General features: G+C 45.4%; 1 protein-coding gene across 6 annotated transcripts in view; it reads left to right on the top strand.

Moving 5' to 3' along the window:
• MAST2 (microtubule associated serine/threonine kinase 2) overlaps window positions 1-20,623 on the top strand; it is a 383,088-nt gene that overhangs the window by 323,583 nt on the left and 38,882 nt on the right. For all 6 annotated transcript variants that reach the window (XM_056844043.1, XM_056844042.1, XM_056844041.1 and 3 more), the window contains 4 exons: window positions 3,387-3,488; window positions 12,343-12,475; window positions 15,347-15,414; window positions 17,695-17,780. In XM_056844043.1, the coding sequence (XP_056700021.1) occupies window positions 3,387-3,488; window positions 12,343-12,475; window positions 15,347-15,414; window positions 17,695-17,780 (389 nt within the window). The remainder of the gene's footprint in view (window positions 1-3,386; window positions 3,489-12,342; window positions 12,476-15,346; window positions 15,415-17,694; window positions 17,781-20,623) is intronic.

Genomic DNA, 20,623 nt, shown 5'->3' with positions numbered 1-20,623 from the left:
TAGTAAAATGGAGACCAACTGGAGGGAGGGGGAGTTTGAAGGAAGGTCCAACAAGATCAGCAAAAGGGGGTAGGGGAGAGGGAGGCCAGCAGTTGTACAAACCATCGCTGTCCTCCACCATAGGCTGTGGAACTGAGCCAAATCTTGAAGGGCTTGGGTCTCACGAGATAAAGAGTTCCACCAGGCAGGGAGCAGTGCCGAAAAGGCCCTGCCCCTGGTCGAGGATAGCCAGATCTCTCTTGGGCCAAGGATCATCAGAAGATTATTTCCAGCTGAGTGTAAGACTCTTCGGGGGATGTATTGTAAGAGATGGTCCCATAGGTATGAAGGTCCCAGAATATTTAATAAGAATGTAAAGGACAGGCAAACGAGTGATAGGCAGCACATTGAATTAACTAGAGAACATAAAATGCATATGCTTGTTTAGCTTATACAAATATTAATTAAGATTTTGATTCCCACAGTGGAAAAATTCACAGTTGGTTCCCTATGTGGAGAAAGTACTAGGTTGTTATACTGGATGTTAGTAAATGTATACACAGTACATAGTATTGCCATCTTGAAAACTGAAACCCTGTTCTTAATATGATTTAAGTGCTAATTTATTGGTTCTTGTCTTTGGAGTTTGACTGGCTTGCTCTGTATCTATGTATTCACTTGATTACCGAATTGTGACTTGAATATCATTTTTGTTGGTCCTGCTAAACCCCAGGGGAGAACAGTGATTTTAATTTCATGCCCCAATAGCTACAGTTAGTGACAGATGAGTCTTTCAGATAAGGGAATCACTTTGTAAATTGCCCATTGCCACCTCCTGTACATGTGTCACTGGAAATAGCTTGGTTTCGATAAACAAATGGCACTAGCTTCAGCCCTTAGCCCTTGCACATACTCCACTCCCTCCCTCAAGGAGTGGGAGAAAAACCTGAAATGACACCTGCAACCTTCAGACAAGCATGCTGTCATTGAGTTGAGATGGCATGCATCATACAAAGGAAAGGCAAACGAGTGATAGGCAGCTATTTGGTGTATGACCGAAGCATCCAAGATTCGGTAGCGGTGGGATGTTTTCTGAAGAAAATATATGAGGAGATGTCCAGAAGACTACTCTTTGAGAGGCAAAAACAAGCAGCAGCAATCTTACTAAGGACTCTGGAGCTGCAGTGCTCTGTGGATATCATGGCTGAGTGGTTGCTACAAGTTGTGTTTGAGTTTTTGTGATTCTATAATCTGGTTTTATAGTCTTGCATTTATCATTTTTGGGCTATGTTAAGTGTTAACATTAAGAGCCCATTTGTATAAGATCTTTAAACTTTTCTTTGCCTTGATTTTCTTTATACTGAAACAGTTTCTTAAAGTGTTAATAAACCTTTTTAAATTTAATGTTGTCTAGATAAAGGAAAGATCTGACCCTACAGTTTTCACCTGCACATTTTTGGATTTAAAGTAATGCAGTGTGGTCACCTTTTATCTTTGCTTTTAAACAAAGCTAGTCCATGGTGGTCTATGGAAATAATTTTGAATATTTAAAACACTGGTGTTACTTCTTAAATGTAGCACCTCATAATAAAGTTCAGTAAGCGCATGAATTTGGACGAATGATTAAAACAGTACTTTTTACTTGTAAGTTTTTAAGGTTGTCTAAATTGATCAAAGTCCAAGAATCTTGCACTATTTACCTTAGTGGAAGCTGAATTGCACTTGCTGAAATCCTTACAATTATGACATTGGAATACAGAATATCTATATCTTTAATTTAAATGTTCGATAAAGTATTCCTGTGAAATCTTGAGTAAAACTATTAGGCACCGGATCTCTATGCATTTTTAGACTGTGTTGTGATGAGTCACATTGTACTGTGTAAAACCCAGTAATTTTTAATAGGTGAGCCAAATTGAGTAATTGACAGTTTCCCAACAAACAGTGGGGTAAAGCAGTAGTAGTAGTAGTTTTTATTATGGTAATAGGCCGGCAATATAAAACATACATTAGCAAAATGAGTTAATTCTTATCTTTTAAAAATGAATGTAGAAGTCTTCATTTAAGATGTGAGATCACCTTTTCTCTACATGCCTTACTGTGCCCATGCTTTCTTACTGCTCATCTGTATGTGGATTTTTAAAAACATGAATATCATTAATTAATTCCTTTTGCTAGTTGCCTGCATGCCTTTTGATTGAGCGGTTTTTCTGCAAGCAACTAGGGCATTCAGAAGATATGTTTGTCACCCGTCTGGTCTTTGAACCCTATTTCTGAGGTTTTGCAAAATAATTTTTTATAATCACAAAAAAATACCTGTAGTTTGTCTTCGGTCTTCCTTACTGAGTGGATATTTTAGAGTACTTGTAAACCTAAAGAGTGAAGTCTTTCCTAAATGTGCTTATCATAGCTGCACTCAGTAAGGAAGACTGAAAACCACTTTTTGTTGTTCACCTCTCATTTAAGAAAGAATATAAAAAGAGTACAGAAGATTTATTGAGGCAACAAAATATTTATGAATTCTATGTGATTCAGGCTAAATAGGGTGTCTTAGGAATATTGTGTATCAAATGTAGATACTAGGAAACTTTCAGCTGTCTCAGTTTACTATCACTCCTTTATATAGATGTATTAATCGTACAATTATATTAATTCCTTGCAATTTTTTTGCATGATTAATATAACTGACTTTTAAGCTAAGCTTACTGTTTCCTTTTTTTGCGTGTAATATATTTTGTTTAATAAAATTGATATTTTTAATTAAACATTTCTTTTCTTAATTGTAATAGTGAAATAAATAAAAAGTCAAGAAGACCCAGTAAGTCTAAATTATAAAATAGAATGTTCTGGCATAAACAATAATTAAATGAATAAATGTTTGGTTGGAAACTTTGTAACCATATTTTCATTCATTACATTCATACATTACAAACCTCAGCTTGAACTAGTTTATTGTCATTCCTTTATGTATAGATACTATTGATGTAATTGGTTTTGTGCGTAAAGATGAGCCATAGTCTTCAAATTCACATATGGTCTTCTCACTTTCCATGCATTGAAAGAATCGCAAACCAAAAAGTCTTCAGTCATCTGCAATTTGTTGTGACATCCAAATTGTGAAATGTTAACAAATTGCAGCTTGTGTTGTGTTTACAAACCAGGATTCCCAAGGACTTGGAAGTCTCAGATTAGTTTATGACATTAGAATTCAGCCAGTGATTTTCCTATTAATAAAGCTTTCACAATATTAATACTTTATTACAGTATTCATACTCTGGCAGCATAGAATGAGCTGACTGCTTCCTTTCTGTTATGTCTTGGATGAATTATAGTAAAAAACTGACTGTTTTTGTTATTTGAAAGGACCATTTCTTACTTTAAACAATCTTATGATATTCTTTCCACAGGCCCACGAACGATCGGAGAGCTCAGAGGTGGCGTTTGTTACCCAGCTGGTGAAAAAGTTGATGATCATCATTGCACGGCCTGCGCGGCTGCTAGAATGCCTTGTAAGCAAATGGGTTTTTCAAGAGATGGACAATAAAATGTTGTTGAGTCAAGGAATGTAAAGTCGGTAAATTGGTAATCAAAACAGAAGCAACTATTTTGGCAAGTCAGGGAACAAAAGAAAATCTGCTTCTTGAAACCTTGGAAGTTCTGTGGGAAGTGGTTTGTATATATTAAGGAATGCTTCTCAGCAGCCTAGCACATTGTAAACCTTGACCCTCTTTTAGTTGTCATTGCAAACAAATAATGATATTAGCCAGAGAACCATGCACCTAATTAATCCATGTATGTCCAGTACCCCTTGGACAAGATCCCTCCACTATTGCGTGGCACATCACCTTTGAATGTGTAAGAATTCCCAAACTAGCCTAAGCATGCTGTTGCTCCTGTTCAAACATTTGAAATCAAAAGGCATGGGATGCATGTACAAGCTTCTGAGTGTAGTAAAAAAGAGCCCCTGTGATCTAGCACGATATAGTGGTTATAGTGTTAAACTAGCACAAGGAAGACCTTCTTATCCTCACTCTGCTGTATAGCTCACTAGGGGACCTTGGGCCAGTCACTATCTCTCAGCCCAGCCTTTCTCACAAGGTTGTTGTAGGGATAAAGTGGGGGAGGTAAGTTCCCTTGAACTCCTTGTAGAAAGGATGGCATAAAAATGGATTTAAAAAAAAATAAAAAGGAAGTTTCTACCTTTTCCATTGCTTAATTGATCATTACAATTGACAAAATTTTAATAGTTTGAGTCATGGTTTAAGTCATGTTTAACGTCCTCAGTTAGCAAAATACTTACCTTGTATTCATTTATCTTTCTTCCCAAGAAATTAGTCTTGGGCAGAGTGTGAATTTTAACTGATTTTTTTTCTAACTCTGACATTTTTGAATCCAAAGAGCTATTGAGTCACAACCAATACCTGAGGTGCATCTAATGAACCAAGAAATTCAAGTTCAAAGCCCCTTTGGTGCATGGAATTGGGTGCATAGTTTATGGGATCCTGATCACATTGTTGAAATAGGGTTTACTTAAGTATTCTGTTTCTATGTAGATAATTCACAATGGGTAGCCACGTTAGTCTGTTTGCAGTAGTCAAAAAGGGCAAGAGTCCAGTAGCACCTTAAAGACCAAGAAAAATATTTTCTGGTAGGGTATGAGCTTTCGTGAGCCACAGCTCACTTCTTCAGATACAGCTAGAATGTGAATCCATCGGTCTTTAAGTAGAGGAACAGTATGTAAATGTGAATAGCAGGCTTGATGGGATTAGGTGTGATATGCAGAAGAGTCTGTGATGTCCAGGGGAGAGATGGGTGTGGAGAAATCAGCATTGGTAATTGGCCATGAATGCAAGGTCTTTATTCAGCCCAGGTAAATGCATTGACTTTAGTTTGAATATCAACTGTAATTCAGCAGTTTCTCTTTCCAATCTCCCTTTAAAATTCCTTTGTAAGAGAACTGCTACTCTTAAATCTGCAACAGAATGTCCTGGAAGGTTGAAATGTTCACCCACTGGTTTCTGAATATTGTGGTTTCTGATGTCAGACTTATGTCCATTTAATCTTTGTCTAAGAGACTGACCTGTTTGTCCAATGTAGATTGTGGAAGGGCATTGCTGGCATGTGATGGCATAATTCTAGCTGTATCTGAAGAAGTGAGCTGTGGCTCACGAAAGCTCATACCCTACCAGAAAATATTTTTGTTAGTCTTTAAGGTGCTACTGGACTCTTGCCCTTTTTGACTACTGTTTCTATGTGATAGTGAATTGAGTTCTCTTGCTACCAGGGTTTTTTTTAAGCCATATGTTAAACTTAAGGAAGGCAGTGATTATTGCATCAGCATTCGAAACTGTATTTTCAGAGTAGCATATGTGGAATTAAAATATAATGCATTCTTTCAAAACCCTTCACTGATATGAAACCGTGATCTGAAGAACACAATGAAACTTGAAGTAGATTACAGTAATGCTTCTAACGAATACTGCTTAAAAATAAATATGTGCACACGTACACTTTTGCTGATTTACCACTCTTGAAAATCTAAACAATGCTGTTCTTGGAAGTAGTTCCTAATCTGTGCTAGAATTTAGCTAATCAAGTCCTTTGATATGTAGCAGTTTCCTTCCCTATATTTTTGAAGAGTAATGAGAGCAGGTGGCAGCTGGAAGGATCAGAGTAATGAACTCCAAAGCTTATTGTGACAATCCAGAAAATGATATGGCAAAATCCCAAAGTCTAAAAATAGAGGACTAGTCTAATATAGCTTCTATTAGTAATGTCTTATCCATTCAGTGTTTATAGCTCAGTTTGCTGTAATATGTAATCATAGTGACAGTTTTGCCTTATATCTTAAGGATATAAAATCTAGCAATAGATGTCCCAACCATACAATCCATCTTCTATAACCGTGGTGGCGAACCTATGGCACGCGTGCCGTACATGGCACGCGGAGCTCTCTCTGTGGGCACGCGCCCGCCGCCCAGGTGGACAGGGGGCTTTGAACTGTGCCGCGCTGCCTGCAGACAGCGCAGCATGGTTCAAAGCCCGCCCTTTCCCTGGACTGCCCGCTGCCCAGCTGGGCGGCGGGGGCTTTCTAAAAGGGGGGAGGAGGTTGGGGGGCAGCAGGGCCAGGCGCCCGGGGGGGGCGCGGGGGCCCGTCCCGCATTTGTGCTCCGTCATCGGCGCCAGGCGCCCAGCGCTCGCGCCCCTGGGCCCCTCTGGGGAAAGTGGGACCGCCGCCCGCAAAGCCGGCGCAGCCTTCTGGCCCTCAGGGGGGATCCCAAGCCGCTGCCGCCCACCCACCCACCCCCCAGCCTGAGCTGGGCGGGACGGCACCTGCCCCCGCACCCCCCGCCCAGACGGCCTTTCCGCGGGGCCGCAGCAGCAGCAGCTGTGCGCCGGGGGGGGGGGGCGGCCGCCGGAGCCCGGCCAGCAAACCGGGAGGAAAAGGATCGGCCCGGCCGCCCCCCTCTCTCTTCCGTGCAACTTCTCACCCCCCCCCCCCGCGCTCGATTCTCCTGGCCTCGCCGGGCTTCCTCACTCGAGTGCTCAGCTGACCAGGAGCCAGGGGCGGACCCAACTTCGCCCAACCGCGGCTGCGGAAAGAGCCGCCCCGGAACGTGTGGGTGGAGCGCGGGAGGCGGCGGCTCCTACCCCCATCCCGCCTGGCTCTCTGCGTGGTGCGTGCGGAAGACGCCGCCGGGGGAAGAAGAGGAGCCGTCGAAGGCCGGCGGGCGGGGCGCGCGCGGAACGGCCGTCGGGAGGCATTGCGTCTCCTGGGCGAGTCAGCTGTGACTTGTCAGCAGGGCGGGCAGTCCAGCTGGGTGGCGGGCAGTCCAGGGAAGGGGGGGACTTTGAACCGCGCCGCGCTGCCAGGCAGCGTGGCATGGTTCAAAGCCCCCCTTCCCTGGACTGCCCGCCGCCCAGCTGGACTGCCCCCCCTGCCCCCCCGGACTGCCCCCCCTTCCCTGGACTGCCCACGGCCAGTTCAAAGCCCCCCCTTCCCTGGACTGCCCGCCGCCCAGCTCAAAGCCCCCCCTTTTCCTGGACTGCTCGCCGCCCAGCTGAACTGCCCCCCCCGCCCGCCCTGGACTGCCCCCCTTCCCTGGACTGCCTGCGGCCCAGTTCAAAGCCCCCCCTTCCCTGGACTGCCCGCCCCTTCCCTGGACTGCCCACGGCCCAGTTCAAAGCCCCCCCCCTTCCCTGGACTGCCCGCCACCCAGCTGGACTGCCCCCCTTCCCTGGACTGCCCGCCGCCCAGTTCAAAGCCCCCCCTTTCCTGGACTGCCCACTGCCCAGCTGGGCGTGTTGGCACTTTGTGATAAATAAGTGGGTTTTGGGTTGCAGTTTGGGCACTTGGTCTCTAAAAGGTTCGCCATCACTGTTCTATAATAATACGAAAGCATCTAGTTTCCTTCTGTTTTGTGTAGATGTACTCTTATATGCCCAGAGTTGATTACTGTTCTCTGGTTTTCAGTGAATGGTAAGAAAATTTATTACGTGTGCTTTTTAAGAAACAAGAAAGTATTATTTTCTTTCTGCATTCATGCCTTACATGCCCAAAACCCAAATAGCTGAAGAATAATATAAGGCAACCAGGAACACATCCAAAAGGGGCAGTTCCACTTGATTATATAGCTGCATTTAGACAGTTTCTTCTGAACAGTTCATTTATCTACTATCCACTTGATCACCAAAACTACTTCTCAGTGACATTTTATGCATCCTTTATTGTCATCTGTACCTTCATAATTTATGTGCTGTTTGCCGCTTCCTTTCTCTTTTTTCCTTCCCAAATCCTGCAAGCTATGCATACCGCCAAATTTTGATGCGTGCAAATGTCTCACCTATATTTCATGTAGGTATTATAAAAAGAAATACACAATAGAGTTGTTGAAGGTTGAAAATGCTCATTAACGATTCAGATAATTAGGCAGGGGAAGTACATCCAAAAAATCATCATGGGAAATAGAACCTTGTATTAAAAAAATTTGAGATTTCATTAGGAGACTCTCTGATGAGGAAGAGCCACAACTTCCAAACGACTTTTAAAATGCTTCACAAAGAGGCCCAGGGGTGCTGTTGGCCATGAGGAAGTTCTGTTACATTCCTAAACTATACCTGAAAAGTGCCAGTGACACCCATGCTGATAAAACCTACATTGCAGTTACCAAGGGGACATACAATATTTTCTGTGTATGAGATATGATACTTAACCAATTCAATATTTCCACAACAAAAGTACTACGGGGAAAATTTGTGTAACTTCCAAGGGGAAAATAAATACAGGCTAAGTTCTAAAAACAGGCTTGCTAATTTTTTTTGCTTCCTCCTTAGTCATTGTCTGCTATCTCATTATTATGATTTACTGCTGTCAGTTTTCTTCATCCACAATTCATTTTAAATCACTGAAGCTGAAAATGAGAGGGATATGTGTTCATTTTGTACAAGCGTTTAGCATAAAATATATTTATACTGTACATTTCCCCTTACAGTTTTATATTATTTTCGCCGTCCTCTCTTGCTTGATGACTGTTTCAGAATGTTTGATGTCACTAATTAGTGATGTTAGGAAGTCATGGACAAGTTGCTCTTGCATCTGGTTTCCCATCTATCAAATAGGAATAAATGGGACTTTTCTCAGGGCGGTATGATGCTGAATAGCAAAGAAACTTGTTTTACTTTCAGAGTTTGTTTTACTTTCAAAGCTATAAAGCTGGAACATTAATGTAATTATTATGGTTATTCCCCTTCTTTGCCCTTCTTACCTATTACTCTAGGAAATTAACAGTACATACGTTGTCCTTTTGCTTGTGTGTGTGTTAAGTGCCTATGAATGAAAGTCCTCCAAAATGTCTTATCTTTGACAGCCTTGCTCAGATCTTGCAAACTGAAGGCTGTGGCTTCCTTTATTGAGTCAATCCATCTCTTGTTGGGTCTTCCTCTTTTCCTGCTGCCCTCAATGTTTCCTAGCATGACTGTCTTTTCCAGTGACTCTTGTCGTCTCATGACGTGACCAAAATATGATAGCCTCAGTTTAGTCATTTTAGCTTCTAGGGTCAGTTCAGGCTTGATTTGATCTATAGCCCACTGATTTGTTTTTTTGGCAGTCCACGGAATCCGTAACACTCTCCTCCAGCACCACATTTCAAAGGAATCTATTTTCTTCCTATCAGCTTTCTTCACTGTCCAGCTTTCACACCCATACATAGTAACAGGGAATACGATGGCATGAATTAATTTAGTCTTGGTGGCCAGTGACACATCCTTACACTTCAAAATCTTTTCTAGCTCCTTCATGGCTGCCCTTCCCAGTCTCAGTCTCCTTCTGATTTCTTGGCTGCAGTCTCCCTTTTGGTTGATGGTGGAGCCAAGGAATAGAAAGTCTTGAACAATTTCAATTTCCTCATAGTCAACCTTAAAGTTGTGTAATTCTCCTGTAGTCATTACTTTTGTTTTCTTGATGTTCAGCTGTAGTCCTGCTTTGGCACTTTCTCTTTTTACTTTCAGCAGTAGTCGTTTCAAATCTTCACTATTTTCTGCCAATAATGTAGTGTCATCAGCATATCTCAAATTATTAATGTTCCTCCCTCCAATTTTCACTCCACCTTCATCTAAATCTAATCCAGCTTTCCTAATTATATGTTCTGCATATAGATTGAAGAGATAGGGAGATAAAATACATCCTTGTCTGACACCTTTGCCAATTGGAAACCATTCAGTTTCTCCGTATTCTGTTCTAACTGTGGCCTCTTGCCAGAGTACAGGTTGCGCATCAAAACGATCAGATGTAGTGGCACACCCATTTCCTTTAAAACCAGCCATAGCTTTTCATGATCCACACAGTCAAAAGCTTTGCTGTAATCTATGAAACACAAGCTGATTTTCTTCTGAAATTCTCTCCTTTGCTTACTCTTTACTTATTAGAGCTTCTACAGTAGGAAGTCTTGATGAAGTACCGTTTTTTTCGCTCCATAAGACGCACCTGACCATAAGACGCACCTAGTTTTTAGAGTAGGAAAACAAGAAAAAATATTCTGCTGAATAAAGACCCCCGTCCGGTTTCCAGGGAGTCCCTAGAAGCCGGGCGGGGGTCTTTAAACTGCTCTGCGCTGCCTGCCTAGGCAGCGCAGAACAGTTTTACCTCCCCCCCCTTCCCGGTCCGAGGCTCAGCTGTTGGGCAGGGACCCGCCCAGCTTCTAGGGACTCCCTGGAAGCCACTTGAAAGGCCCCAGGTTCAATCTCCGGCATCTCCATTTAAAGAGCCCGGGCAGGTAGGTGATGTGAAAGGGCCCCTGCCTGAGACCCCGGAGAGCTGCTGCCAGTCTGAGTAGACAATACTGAATTGGGGGGGGGGGTCTGATTCATTAGAAAGCAGCTTTATGTGTTCATGTGTATTTTGGAGGGGGCTGTGAGCTTAGTGGCGGAGCCTCTGCTGGGCATGCAGGAGGTCCCAGGTTCAATCCCCAGTGGCATCTCCAGTTAAAGGGACCGGGCAGGTAGGTGATGGGAAAGACCCTTTCTGCCTGAGACCCTGGAGAGCCATGGGGAGGGGGCTGTGAGCTCAGTGGTGGAGCCTCTGTTGGGCATGCAGGAGGTCCCAGGTTCAATCCCCAGCGGCATCTCCAGTTAAAGGGAACAGGCAAGTAGGTGATGGGAAAGGCCCCTGCCTGAGACCCTGGAGAGCCATGGGGAGGGGGCTGTGAGCTCAGTGGTGGAGCCTCTGCTGGGCATGCAGGAGGTCCCAGGTTCAATCCCCAGCGGCATCTCCAGTTAAAGGGAACAGGCAAGTAGGTGATGGGAAAGGCCCCTGCCTGAGACCCTGGTGAGCCGCTGCCGTCTGAGTAGATGGACCGAGGGGGGGGTCTGGTTGAGCATAAGGCAGCTTAACGAGGAGGGGCCCATGGCTCAGTGGCAGAGCCTGTGCTTGGCATAGCAGGAGGCCCCCGGTTCAGTCCCCGCGGGGCGCCTCCGCTCCCTCCCGCCCCTGGCCCCGGCGAGCTCGGCACTGCCTGGCCTCCGCCTCCCCCCCACACTCGCTGCATGGAGACCAGGCGACGCAGGCAAAGAGCGAGGCCGGGTCCCTCCCTCCCTCCCTTCCGCTTGCCCGGCCTCCGTGCAGTGGGGATCGCCGAGGGGGAAGTGGGAGAGGGAAGAAAGGAAGGCCGGGGGGTTGGGGCGAGCGGAAAGGAAGGAGGGAGGGCCCGCGGATCTTCCCGGCGGGGGGACCCGGCCTCGCTCTTTGCCCGCCCCGCCTGGTCTCCGTGCAGCGAATGGGGGGGGAGGCCTCCGGTTCAGTCCCCGTGGGGCGCCTCCGCTCCCTCCCACCCCTGGCCCCGGCGAGCGCGGCGCTGCCCGGCGTCTGCCTCCCCCCCCCACTCGCTGCATGGAGACCAGGCGAGGCGGGCAAAGAGCGAGGCCGGGTCCCGCCGCCAGGACTATCCGCGGGCCCTCCCTCCTTCCTTTCCGCTTGCCCAGCCTCCGTGCAGTGGGGATCGCCGAGGGGGAAGTGGAAGAGGGAAGAAAGGAAGGCCGGGGGTTGAAGATGGTGGTGCTGGGGCGGCTCCTGCTGATGCTGGGCTCCTGGGCGGCCGGCGCTGGAGGTAAGCAGACCCCACCCCCGACCCCCCGGCCTTCCTTTCTTCCCTCTCCCACTTCCCCCTCAGCGATCCCCACTGCACGGAGGCCGGGCGAGCGGAAGGGTGCAGCGAGTGAGGGGGGGAGGCGGAGGCCTGGCAGCCCGAGCTCGCCGGGGCCAGGGGCGGGAGGGAGCGGAGGCGCCCCGCGGGAACTGAACCGGGGGCCTCCTGCTATGCCAAAGCACAGGCTCTGCCACTGAGCCACGGGCCCCTCCTCGTTAAGCTGCCTTATGCTCAACCAGACCCCCCCCTCGGTCTACTCAGGAACGGGAAGCGGAGGAGGTTAAACTACTCTTCGCTGCCTAGGCAGGCAGCGCAGAGCAGTTTAAATACCCCGCCTCCCAGCTGGCTGTCCCTGCGGAACGCCGGCTTGCGTTTGGGTGCGCCCAGCCGGCTGGGGGGAGGGGCGGGGGTCCGCACATTCGCTTCATAAGACGCACCGACATTTCCCCTCACTTTTGAGGAGGAAAAAAGTGTCTTATAAAGCGAAAAATACGGTAACTCCTGGAATCTGGCAGTTTACAGTGTTCTAGCATGGGGCTGTGTGTGTGTGCGTGTGAAACCTTATTGCAATATGTAATGTGTCCTCTGCTTTTGTGCTGGTTTTGAAATGCAGACCAAGATGTTTAAGCTGAACTATTCTCTCACTTTCCTTATTTATTTGATAAATAATCACTGAAGGCTTTGGGAGATAAAATTATTATCTTTTTGTATCATTTTACTTTAGGAGTTTGATCCCGAAGAGTTCTATCACTTGCTAGAAGCAGCTGAAGGCCATGCTAAGGAAGGGGAAGGAATTAAATGTGACATCCCTCGTTATATTATATGCCAGCTGGGCCTCACCCGGGATCCCCTGGAGGGTGAGGACTTCCACTTTGTATTTTTAGGGTATATTAGGTAACAAGTAATTTTAAGGGCTAGCATACGTTGTGAACTTAGCAGGTGAAACTTTTAATATGAGAGTGGGAAGTACTTTTTAAAGAAATATATGTGCATTATGAGTATATACTGAGAGAGCTGCAGTTGACACAGTGTGTCCATAATATGTGTATACAATGTTATTTTTCATTTCCTTTTTAAAAAGCAAGCATTTCCTTCACACCTGATCTTGTGCATGTGATGTACATACTAACTTCATAACATGAAGTGGCTTTGTATGGCAGACCTTCAGCTGACAGATAGAAAATACACAGCATCCAGTGCTCCCAGCATTTCAAGTGCACAGTGACTTTTTTGATTTCCTGTTTGCTTGACCTTTTAGAGACAATAATGACATTTTAAAATTTTCCTGGTGCTTTAATCCCAAGTTGAATTAAACCTGCAAAAATGCACACATACCGTATATACCCATGTATAAGCCGACCCGCGTATAAGCCGAGGTGCCTAATTTCTCCCCAAAAATGGGGAAAAATTAGGCACCCGCGTATAAGCCGAGGGTCGGCTTATAACCCCCCCCCCGCAGGCTTACCTGACAGGGCTCTCCAGTGGCGAGGGTCCGGCAGCGGCGCAGCCCGGGGAGGCCTGGGCAGCCTTCCTGCGGCTGCAGGAGTCTGCCCAGGCTGCTCCCGGCGGTAGGAAGTGGCGGCGAGGCCCAGGGGGACCCGGAGCAGCCTTCCTGCGGCTGCAGGAGGCTGCCCAAGGCCCCTCCCGCCCGGGAAAAATGGCGGGGGGGGGCGGGAAGGGCCGGGGCAGCCTTCCTGCAGCCGCAGGATGGCTGCCCAAGGCCCCTCCCGCCTGAAAAAAATGACGGCGGGGGCGGGGGGGCCTTGGGCAGCCATCCTGCGGCTGCAGGAGGCTGCCCAAGGCCCCTCCCGCCCGGGAAAAATGGCAGGGGGGGGGCGGGAAGGGCCGGGGCAGCCTTCCTGCAGCCGCAGGATGGCTGCCCAAGGCCCCTCCCGCCTGAAAAAAATGGCGGCGGGGGCGGGGGGGCCTTGGGCAGCCATCCTGCGGCTGCAGGAGGCTGCCCAAGGCCCCTCCCGCCCAAAAAAAATGGCGGGGGGGGGGGCGGGAAGGGCCGGGGCAGCCTTCCTGCAGCCGCAGGATGGCTGCCCAAGGCCCCTCCCGCCCGAAAAAAATGGCGGGGGGGCGGGAAGGGCCGGGGCAGCCTTCCTGCAGCCGCAGGATGGCTGCCCAAGGCCCCTCCCGCCCGAAAAAAATGGCGGGGGGGGGGGCGGGAAGGGCCGGGGCAGCCTTCCCGCAGCCGCAGGATGGCTGCCCAAGGCCCCTCCCGCCCGAAAAAAATGGCGGGGGGGGGGCGGGGGGGCGGGAAGGGCCAGGGCAGCCTTCCTGCAGCCGCAGGATGGCTGCCCATGGCCCCTCCCGCCCGGGAAAAATGGCGGCGGGGGCCGGGGGGGCCGGGGCAGCCATCCTGCAGCTGCAGGAAGGCTGCCCCAGGCCGCACCCGGCGGCAGGAAGCGGCACGGGCCCGGCGGCGGCGACGACGGCGGTAAGTTTCCCCCCTCCCTCCTCCCTCCTCCCTCCCTCCCCCGTATTGACCCGCGTATAAGCCGAGGCCGGCTTTTTCAGCCCATTTTTGGGGCTGAAAAACTCGGCTTATACGCGAGTATATACGGTAGTAATAATTATTCATCCAGATGATTCCAAACATTCCAAACACTGGAAAAAAAAGTTAGGATAAGTGGAAGAACTATTTACATTGACCTAAGGCAGCAAAGCACAATGAATTTGTACTAGAGAAATCATCGCTATCCTGTAGAATAAGTTTCATTTTATTGCCTTTGGAATTATAGGGAAATTTCTCACATATGTGTGAACCCCATCTCTTTCCCTTGTCTTTGCCAGAAACAGCTGCACATAATTATTTTTAGTCTCTTAAATGGAATAGCCTTCCATTTAAGAGTCAGCTATATTTTGCAGTATTATTCGTTTATAATATTTCTGAATGTATATAATAATGGAAAAGTAGCAGTAACAAGGTTTGAGCTTGTGCATACACATATATCACAATGTTAGAAGTATTAATTGTAAAAATATAAATTCACCTGTATCAGCTGCCACCTTAGTTACAGTTTTTGTATGTGTTTAAAACTCAACCATATATAACTTATTGTCACCTGCCATACATTAATAATTTTTAACACAGAAAGTACAAATGCATTATGATATAAAATTTAATTTGTGTGATAAGTTTCTGAATTTTATTTTATAAAAATATTCCCAGCTGTACATGGCACATAGAAAGAGTAATTGTTAATAAACAGGTTTCTTTTATAGAATGATTACCATGTCCCAAAACAAATGAGTTATTTTAACACAACAGCAGCAAGATGATGTCCTTATGAAGAACTGCACGGAGACTGTGCATACTTAAAAGTACCCTCCTTAACTCAAGAAACTTAATGCATATGATAAGGGCATTGCAGGATCATGCAGTGCACAGACCACTGATAACGTTACTGTTTTGGTGAAGGAATCCTGCTATGAAAAATCTCATGAGCTGCCCCTTTCCCTCTGTCTCTTCCCCTTGGCTATCAACTTCCTGCAAAAACCTACTGGCCCGGTTTTTTTATGTGTGGAAAGCTGTGGAGTTTATGGAAAGCCTTTCAGTGGCTGAGTGTGTTGTGTGTTGTGTGTGTTGGCTTTCCTGGGTTATAAATCAAATCAGATAAAAAATAAATTAAAAACAAATTAATAATGGATATCCCACATTGTATAGTACTTTCCATAAAAGTGTAAGGTAACTACAAAACATGTTACTTTTCCTTCCCTAGAAATGGCCCAGTTGAATAGCTATGATAGTCCAGACACTCCAGAGACAGATGATTCTGCTGAGATAAAGGTACTGAATTATAGCATTAGTATTATAATAAAATAGTATTATGTATAATAGTCATTTCACATAGCTCATTGGATTGTATTTAGTGTAAATTGAATACTTAAAATAACTACAACTGAATGACATTCTAATAAACTAAAGTATTTCTGTGTATGTATGAATATATACATTGTTTTCAGAGGGGAAAAATCTGAATCTTGGGTTTCTTTTCCAATGATGGTGTTGTAAGCCTTTATAAAGAATCAAATATACTTGTGCCAGAAAATATTTAGAAGATGAATAAATTGCTAAATTTAATTCATATTTGGACATTTTGATAGAGAAGGCAATTGCTACATATGGAGGGAAAAACACATCTGCATACTAATAGCCAAGTTAGCCAAACCTGAGGACACTTAAATCTGGTGACTGGAGCTGTGAACTGTCAAGACCCAGGTTTGCAGAAAAATGTGAAATCTAAAAAACAAACCAACATTGGTGGTTTTTAAAAACGATTAAAAGAGTGCTTATTGCTTTAAGCAACTGAGTCCCTCAGTGGCTGTTGCTAGGCAACCACAGCATTCCTAGGCTTCCTTTCTTGAGTAAAAGACAGAGGGATGGGGCAGGTCCCTCTCCAGACCTGTTTTGGCCTTTTAGAGAGGACTCATTTGGGCCAGGCCTGATTGGGTTGCCAGCTCCAGATTTTCTGGTGGAGGGCAGGATTTGGGGAAGGGAGAGGCCTCAGCTGGATAACATGCTACTGAGTTTGCCTTCCAAAGCAGTCACTTTGTCAAGGGAGACAGATCTCAGTTGTCTGGAGTTCAGATATAATTCTGGGAGATCTCCAGGTGTCACCTGGAGGCAGCCAACCTGAGGCCTGGAAGCAAACAGTGGGTGACTTGATTCTACCCAACTTGCATAAATCAACTAGGCCTGGCTGCTTGCTACTCTTTAACAGTAACTACACTATGAAAGCCAGTGTGATGTAGCAGTGAGAGCTTCAGAGTAGGGTCTGGGAGACCCAGGTTCAAATCCCCATCTTGCTGCAGAAACTCACTGGGTCATTTTGGACCAGTCACATAATTTTAGCCTAACCTACCTCACAGGGTTGTTGTGTGGATAAAAAGGAGAGGAGAATAATGTAAGCTGCTTTGGTCCCCATTGTGGAGAAAGGTGAGGTATAAATGAAGTAAACAAATAATAAATGTAACTATAGATTGCAGGGAGATAAAAGATAGGTTGGTGAATGGCTGAAAAGGAGAGAATGAGGCAGGGAAAGGGGAGAGGATATGGGGGGTGCCATGAGGGAGAAAAAAAGTAGTAGAGTGGGGAGGGGGATACAGGGAAAGGGAGATGTCACCCCACAAGTCCTTGAGGGTTCCCTATAATGCAAGTGGGCCTTGCCCAGTAACCAGCACCACGCAACTGGTCCACAGTTTTCCTAGATAGAGGTTGTGGGGGGTGGGGGAAGCTGAAGACAGGGCAGATAAAATTAGGTTCCATGTTGGGTGAGAAGGAGATAGAGTTGCCAACTCCAGGTTAGGAAATATTTGGAGATTTGGAGTGGATCCTGTGGAGGGTGGGGTTTGAGAAAGAGAGGGACCTCAGAGGCATATAATGCCATAGACTTCACCTTCCAAAGCAGCCCTTTCCTCCAGGGGAACTATGATTGCCTACCTCCATGCAGGGGCTGAAGATCATCCAGAATTACAACTGCTGTCCAGATGACAGATATCAGTTCCCCTGCAAAAAGTGGCTGCTTTGGAGTCTATGGCATAACCTTCTGACCTTGCTTCCCTCCCCAAACCTCAGCCTCCCAAGACTCCACCCCCAAATCTCCAGGAAGTTCTTAACCTAGAGCTGGCAACCCTAAGGGGGAACTGATGTCTGTAGTTGGGAGATCCGTAGTGATTCCAGATGATCTCCAGGCCTCACCTGAAAGTTGGCAACACTAGATGGAGAGAAAGAAGCAGAAAAAGGGGAGAAGCTATGGGGGCTTTCAGGAAAAAGAAAGAGGACATAGTGGGGGTTGGAGAAAATGAGATGCCTCCCGCAAGTCCTTGCGGGTTCCCCCTTTTTAGCCTAATTGCAAACTTAAATTTTTCCTCATCTAGTATGTCTTTTGATTAGAAAGATAGAATTCAGTTCAAGAACAGTGACATAGGAAGTACAATAAAATAATACCTCCTGTCCAAAGATTGTTCTAAAGCATAATGATTAATGTTGAGAAACTTGAGTTGTAAAAAAGTTTGAATGTGTAAAATAATTATGTCAAAAGGGAAAAAGTGTATCTGTTGTTTTCAGAGCCGAGGAGCTACTATACAAATAAAGAAAACTCCTTCTGAAGAAGAATTTGAAACCATTAAGCTAATCAGCAATGGGGCTTATGGGTAAGAAAATTAAATTTTGTCCAGCCATTTAAAAAAAATTCAATTGGCATTCTAATAAAGGCCAGCAGAATTCAGATCTTCAAAAATGTTTTGATTGAGTTTTATCACCTGTTCACTGATATAATATTTTGATCTTGTAATTTCTGTGTATTTTCTGTCTTAAATTACTATATATATCTCCCCTTTTAATAGACAAATCTAATGCCTCTGTGTCTGATATAATGCCTTTCCTATTAAGTGATAGGGATCCCAAGGCTACACTGGCAGTGGCAAAATTTATTTCACTCCTTATATTCCCCAAATAATAGATTTAAAACTATGCTTCTCAAAATCAATGGATCAAAGAGCTTCTAAGGGATAAAGGAAAGAAAGGAATTTCTTTTTAACCTTTTAAAGATCCTTTGTAACATGAATTAGGGTCAATATGTGCTTGCGTTCACCATACCTTGCTTTTTTAGGACCAGCTTGGCTACATACATAATAGCATAAAGGGGTAGAGGCAGGTAATGGCAAACTACCTGTGCACGTCTGTTGCCTTGAAAACCCTACAGGTCGCAGTCAGTTCATGCAATTCCTTCAGGTGCTATTTTGTGTCTCACTGTATAGTCACCCTCCCCCCTAGCATCCAGCAGACTGACTGCGACCTGTAGGGTTTTCAGGGCAAGAGATGTGCACAGGAAGTTTGCCATTACCTGCCTCTACCCCTTTATGCTATGCTGGTGTATATCATCCATCTCAGGGGTCGGCAAACTCATTAGTCAAAAGAGCCAAATATCAACAGTACAACGATTGAGATTTCTTTTGAGAGCCAAATTTCTTAAACTTAAACTATATAGGTAGGTACACTGTTTATTAACTTAATAAACTTTAATTAAAGTTTTAAGTCTTAATTAAACTATAGGTACACTGAATAAAACTTGATATCATACTTAATAGTGATCTTATTTATTGATTAAAAATTAAATTGTAAGTCCCTGCCATTTCCCCCTCCCCGTCCGGAGTCCTCGTCTGGAGGCCTGGTCTACCGCCATAAAAGCCTATTGGTAGGCCTAGCCTCCGGCTTGAGTCCCATTGGGAGGCCAGGTCTACCCATTGGCTTTCTTGGCAGTAGACCTGGCCTCTGGAGGCCCATAGAAGCCAATTGGTAGACCTAGCCTCTGAAGGGGGACTTTCCCCCCTCCTCGGAGTGCAGGTCTACCGCCAAGAAAGCCAGTGGGTAGACATGGCCTCCCAATGCGACTCAGCCGGAGGCCAGGTCTACCAAAGGAAGCCTGCCCTGCCCAACAGCTGATAGGCGGGGGGGCAGGAACCGCCGAGCCGCCCGCCCAGCAATCGCGCGGCTAGAGGGGAGGGGAGGCTTTAGCCTCCCAACCATTGAGGGCAAGGGGGACCCGGCCATTCTCCACGGCGGGGGCGGGGGAGAGACAGCGCGCCCGCTCGCCTGCTCTCTCACGCTCGCTCGCTCTCTCAGGCGCGCCGGCTCTGCAGCCCGGCTGCCGGCGCGAGTGGGCGCAAGAGCAGAGGCTCCGAACCAAGTTCGGAGAGCCACACTCAACGGGCCAAAGAGCCGCATGCGGCTCTGGAGCCGCAGTTTTGAGACCCCTGATCCATCTGCTTGTGGAATATAATGCTCTATGGACTGCAGTGCAACAGGCACTTTCAAAGAAAAGGAAATAGCCATTATTAAATAAAGGAAGAGAAATTGAAAATGTTAATATTAGTGTACAAGGAATTGCATGAAAATAATTTACTAAATTCATTTTAGTAAAGAATCCTGGTTTGTTTGTTTTTTTTATAATTTTTTTATTATTTTTTCATACATTCGATACAATCAATTAACATTACTTTTCAATCTTTTCTAATTCTCAATTAAGACTAACATATATATATAACAATTATCTTCCCCTGCTTTGACTTCCCCTCTTCCTTCTTTTAGCTCTAACTTATCTTTGTAACCTCTTAGCAATTATTTTCTAATTCTTTATAAAAAAAATTTTTGTAAAACCTTCTACAGTTATTAAAAAAGAAAGAAAAATAGAAACAAGAAAATTAACCTAGTCTAAGTTGTAACCTTTAACATTTTGCACATTAAGTTCATTTTTGCAATAAACAATCCACGCCTCCCACTCCTTAACAAATTCATCATTATCTTTTTGATTTATTAACTCAGTCAATTTTGCCATTTCTGCTAGTTCAAACATTTTATGAATCCAATCAGTTCTGTCCGGTATTTCAGATATTTTCCATTTAGCTGCGTATACCATTCTCGCAGCTGTGGTGGCATAGAGTAAAAAAGTCCGTTGTGTTATAATGTGGTCCGGTATAATGCTTAACAACATCATCTCTGAAGTTTTAGGGATGTTTTGTTGTAGAATTAACCTTAGCTCATTGTATATCATATCCCAAAAGTTTTTAGCTTTATCACAAAGCCACCAAACATGATGAAATGAGCCAACTTTATCCTGACATTTCCAGCAGTTTGCTGAAATTGTACCGTACATTGCAGACAATTTTTTCGGTGTCAAGTACCATCTGTAAATCATTTTGTAGATATTTTCCCTTATCGACTGGGAAAGAATCTTTTTCATGTCTCTTGACCAAAGTCTTTCCCAACTTTTCAAGGAAATAGAGTTTGTGCCCAGGTAATCATTGTTGGCTTGATTCTTTCTTGTTCGGTATACAACAACAATAAAAACTTATACATCCTAGAAATTAGATGATCAGTATTATCCAAAAGTGTCTGTTGTAGAATTGATTTTTCTTTAAGAAATCCCTTTTTCATATCTTGGATGTATACAGATTGTACTTGATAATATTGAAGCCAAGAATCCTGGTTTGTTGAC

Source organism: Euleptes europaea, chromosome 2, assembly GCF_029931775.1.
Source record: "Euleptes europaea isolate rEulEur1 chromosome 2, rEulEur1.hap1, whole genome shotgun sequence".
Taxonomy (NCBI): domain Eukaryota; kingdom Metazoa; phylum Chordata; class Lepidosauria; order Squamata; family Sphaerodactylidae; genus Euleptes; species Euleptes europaea.
Note: the sequence above shows the minus strand (reverse complement) of the source record. Positions and strands in the feature narration are given on the sequence as shown.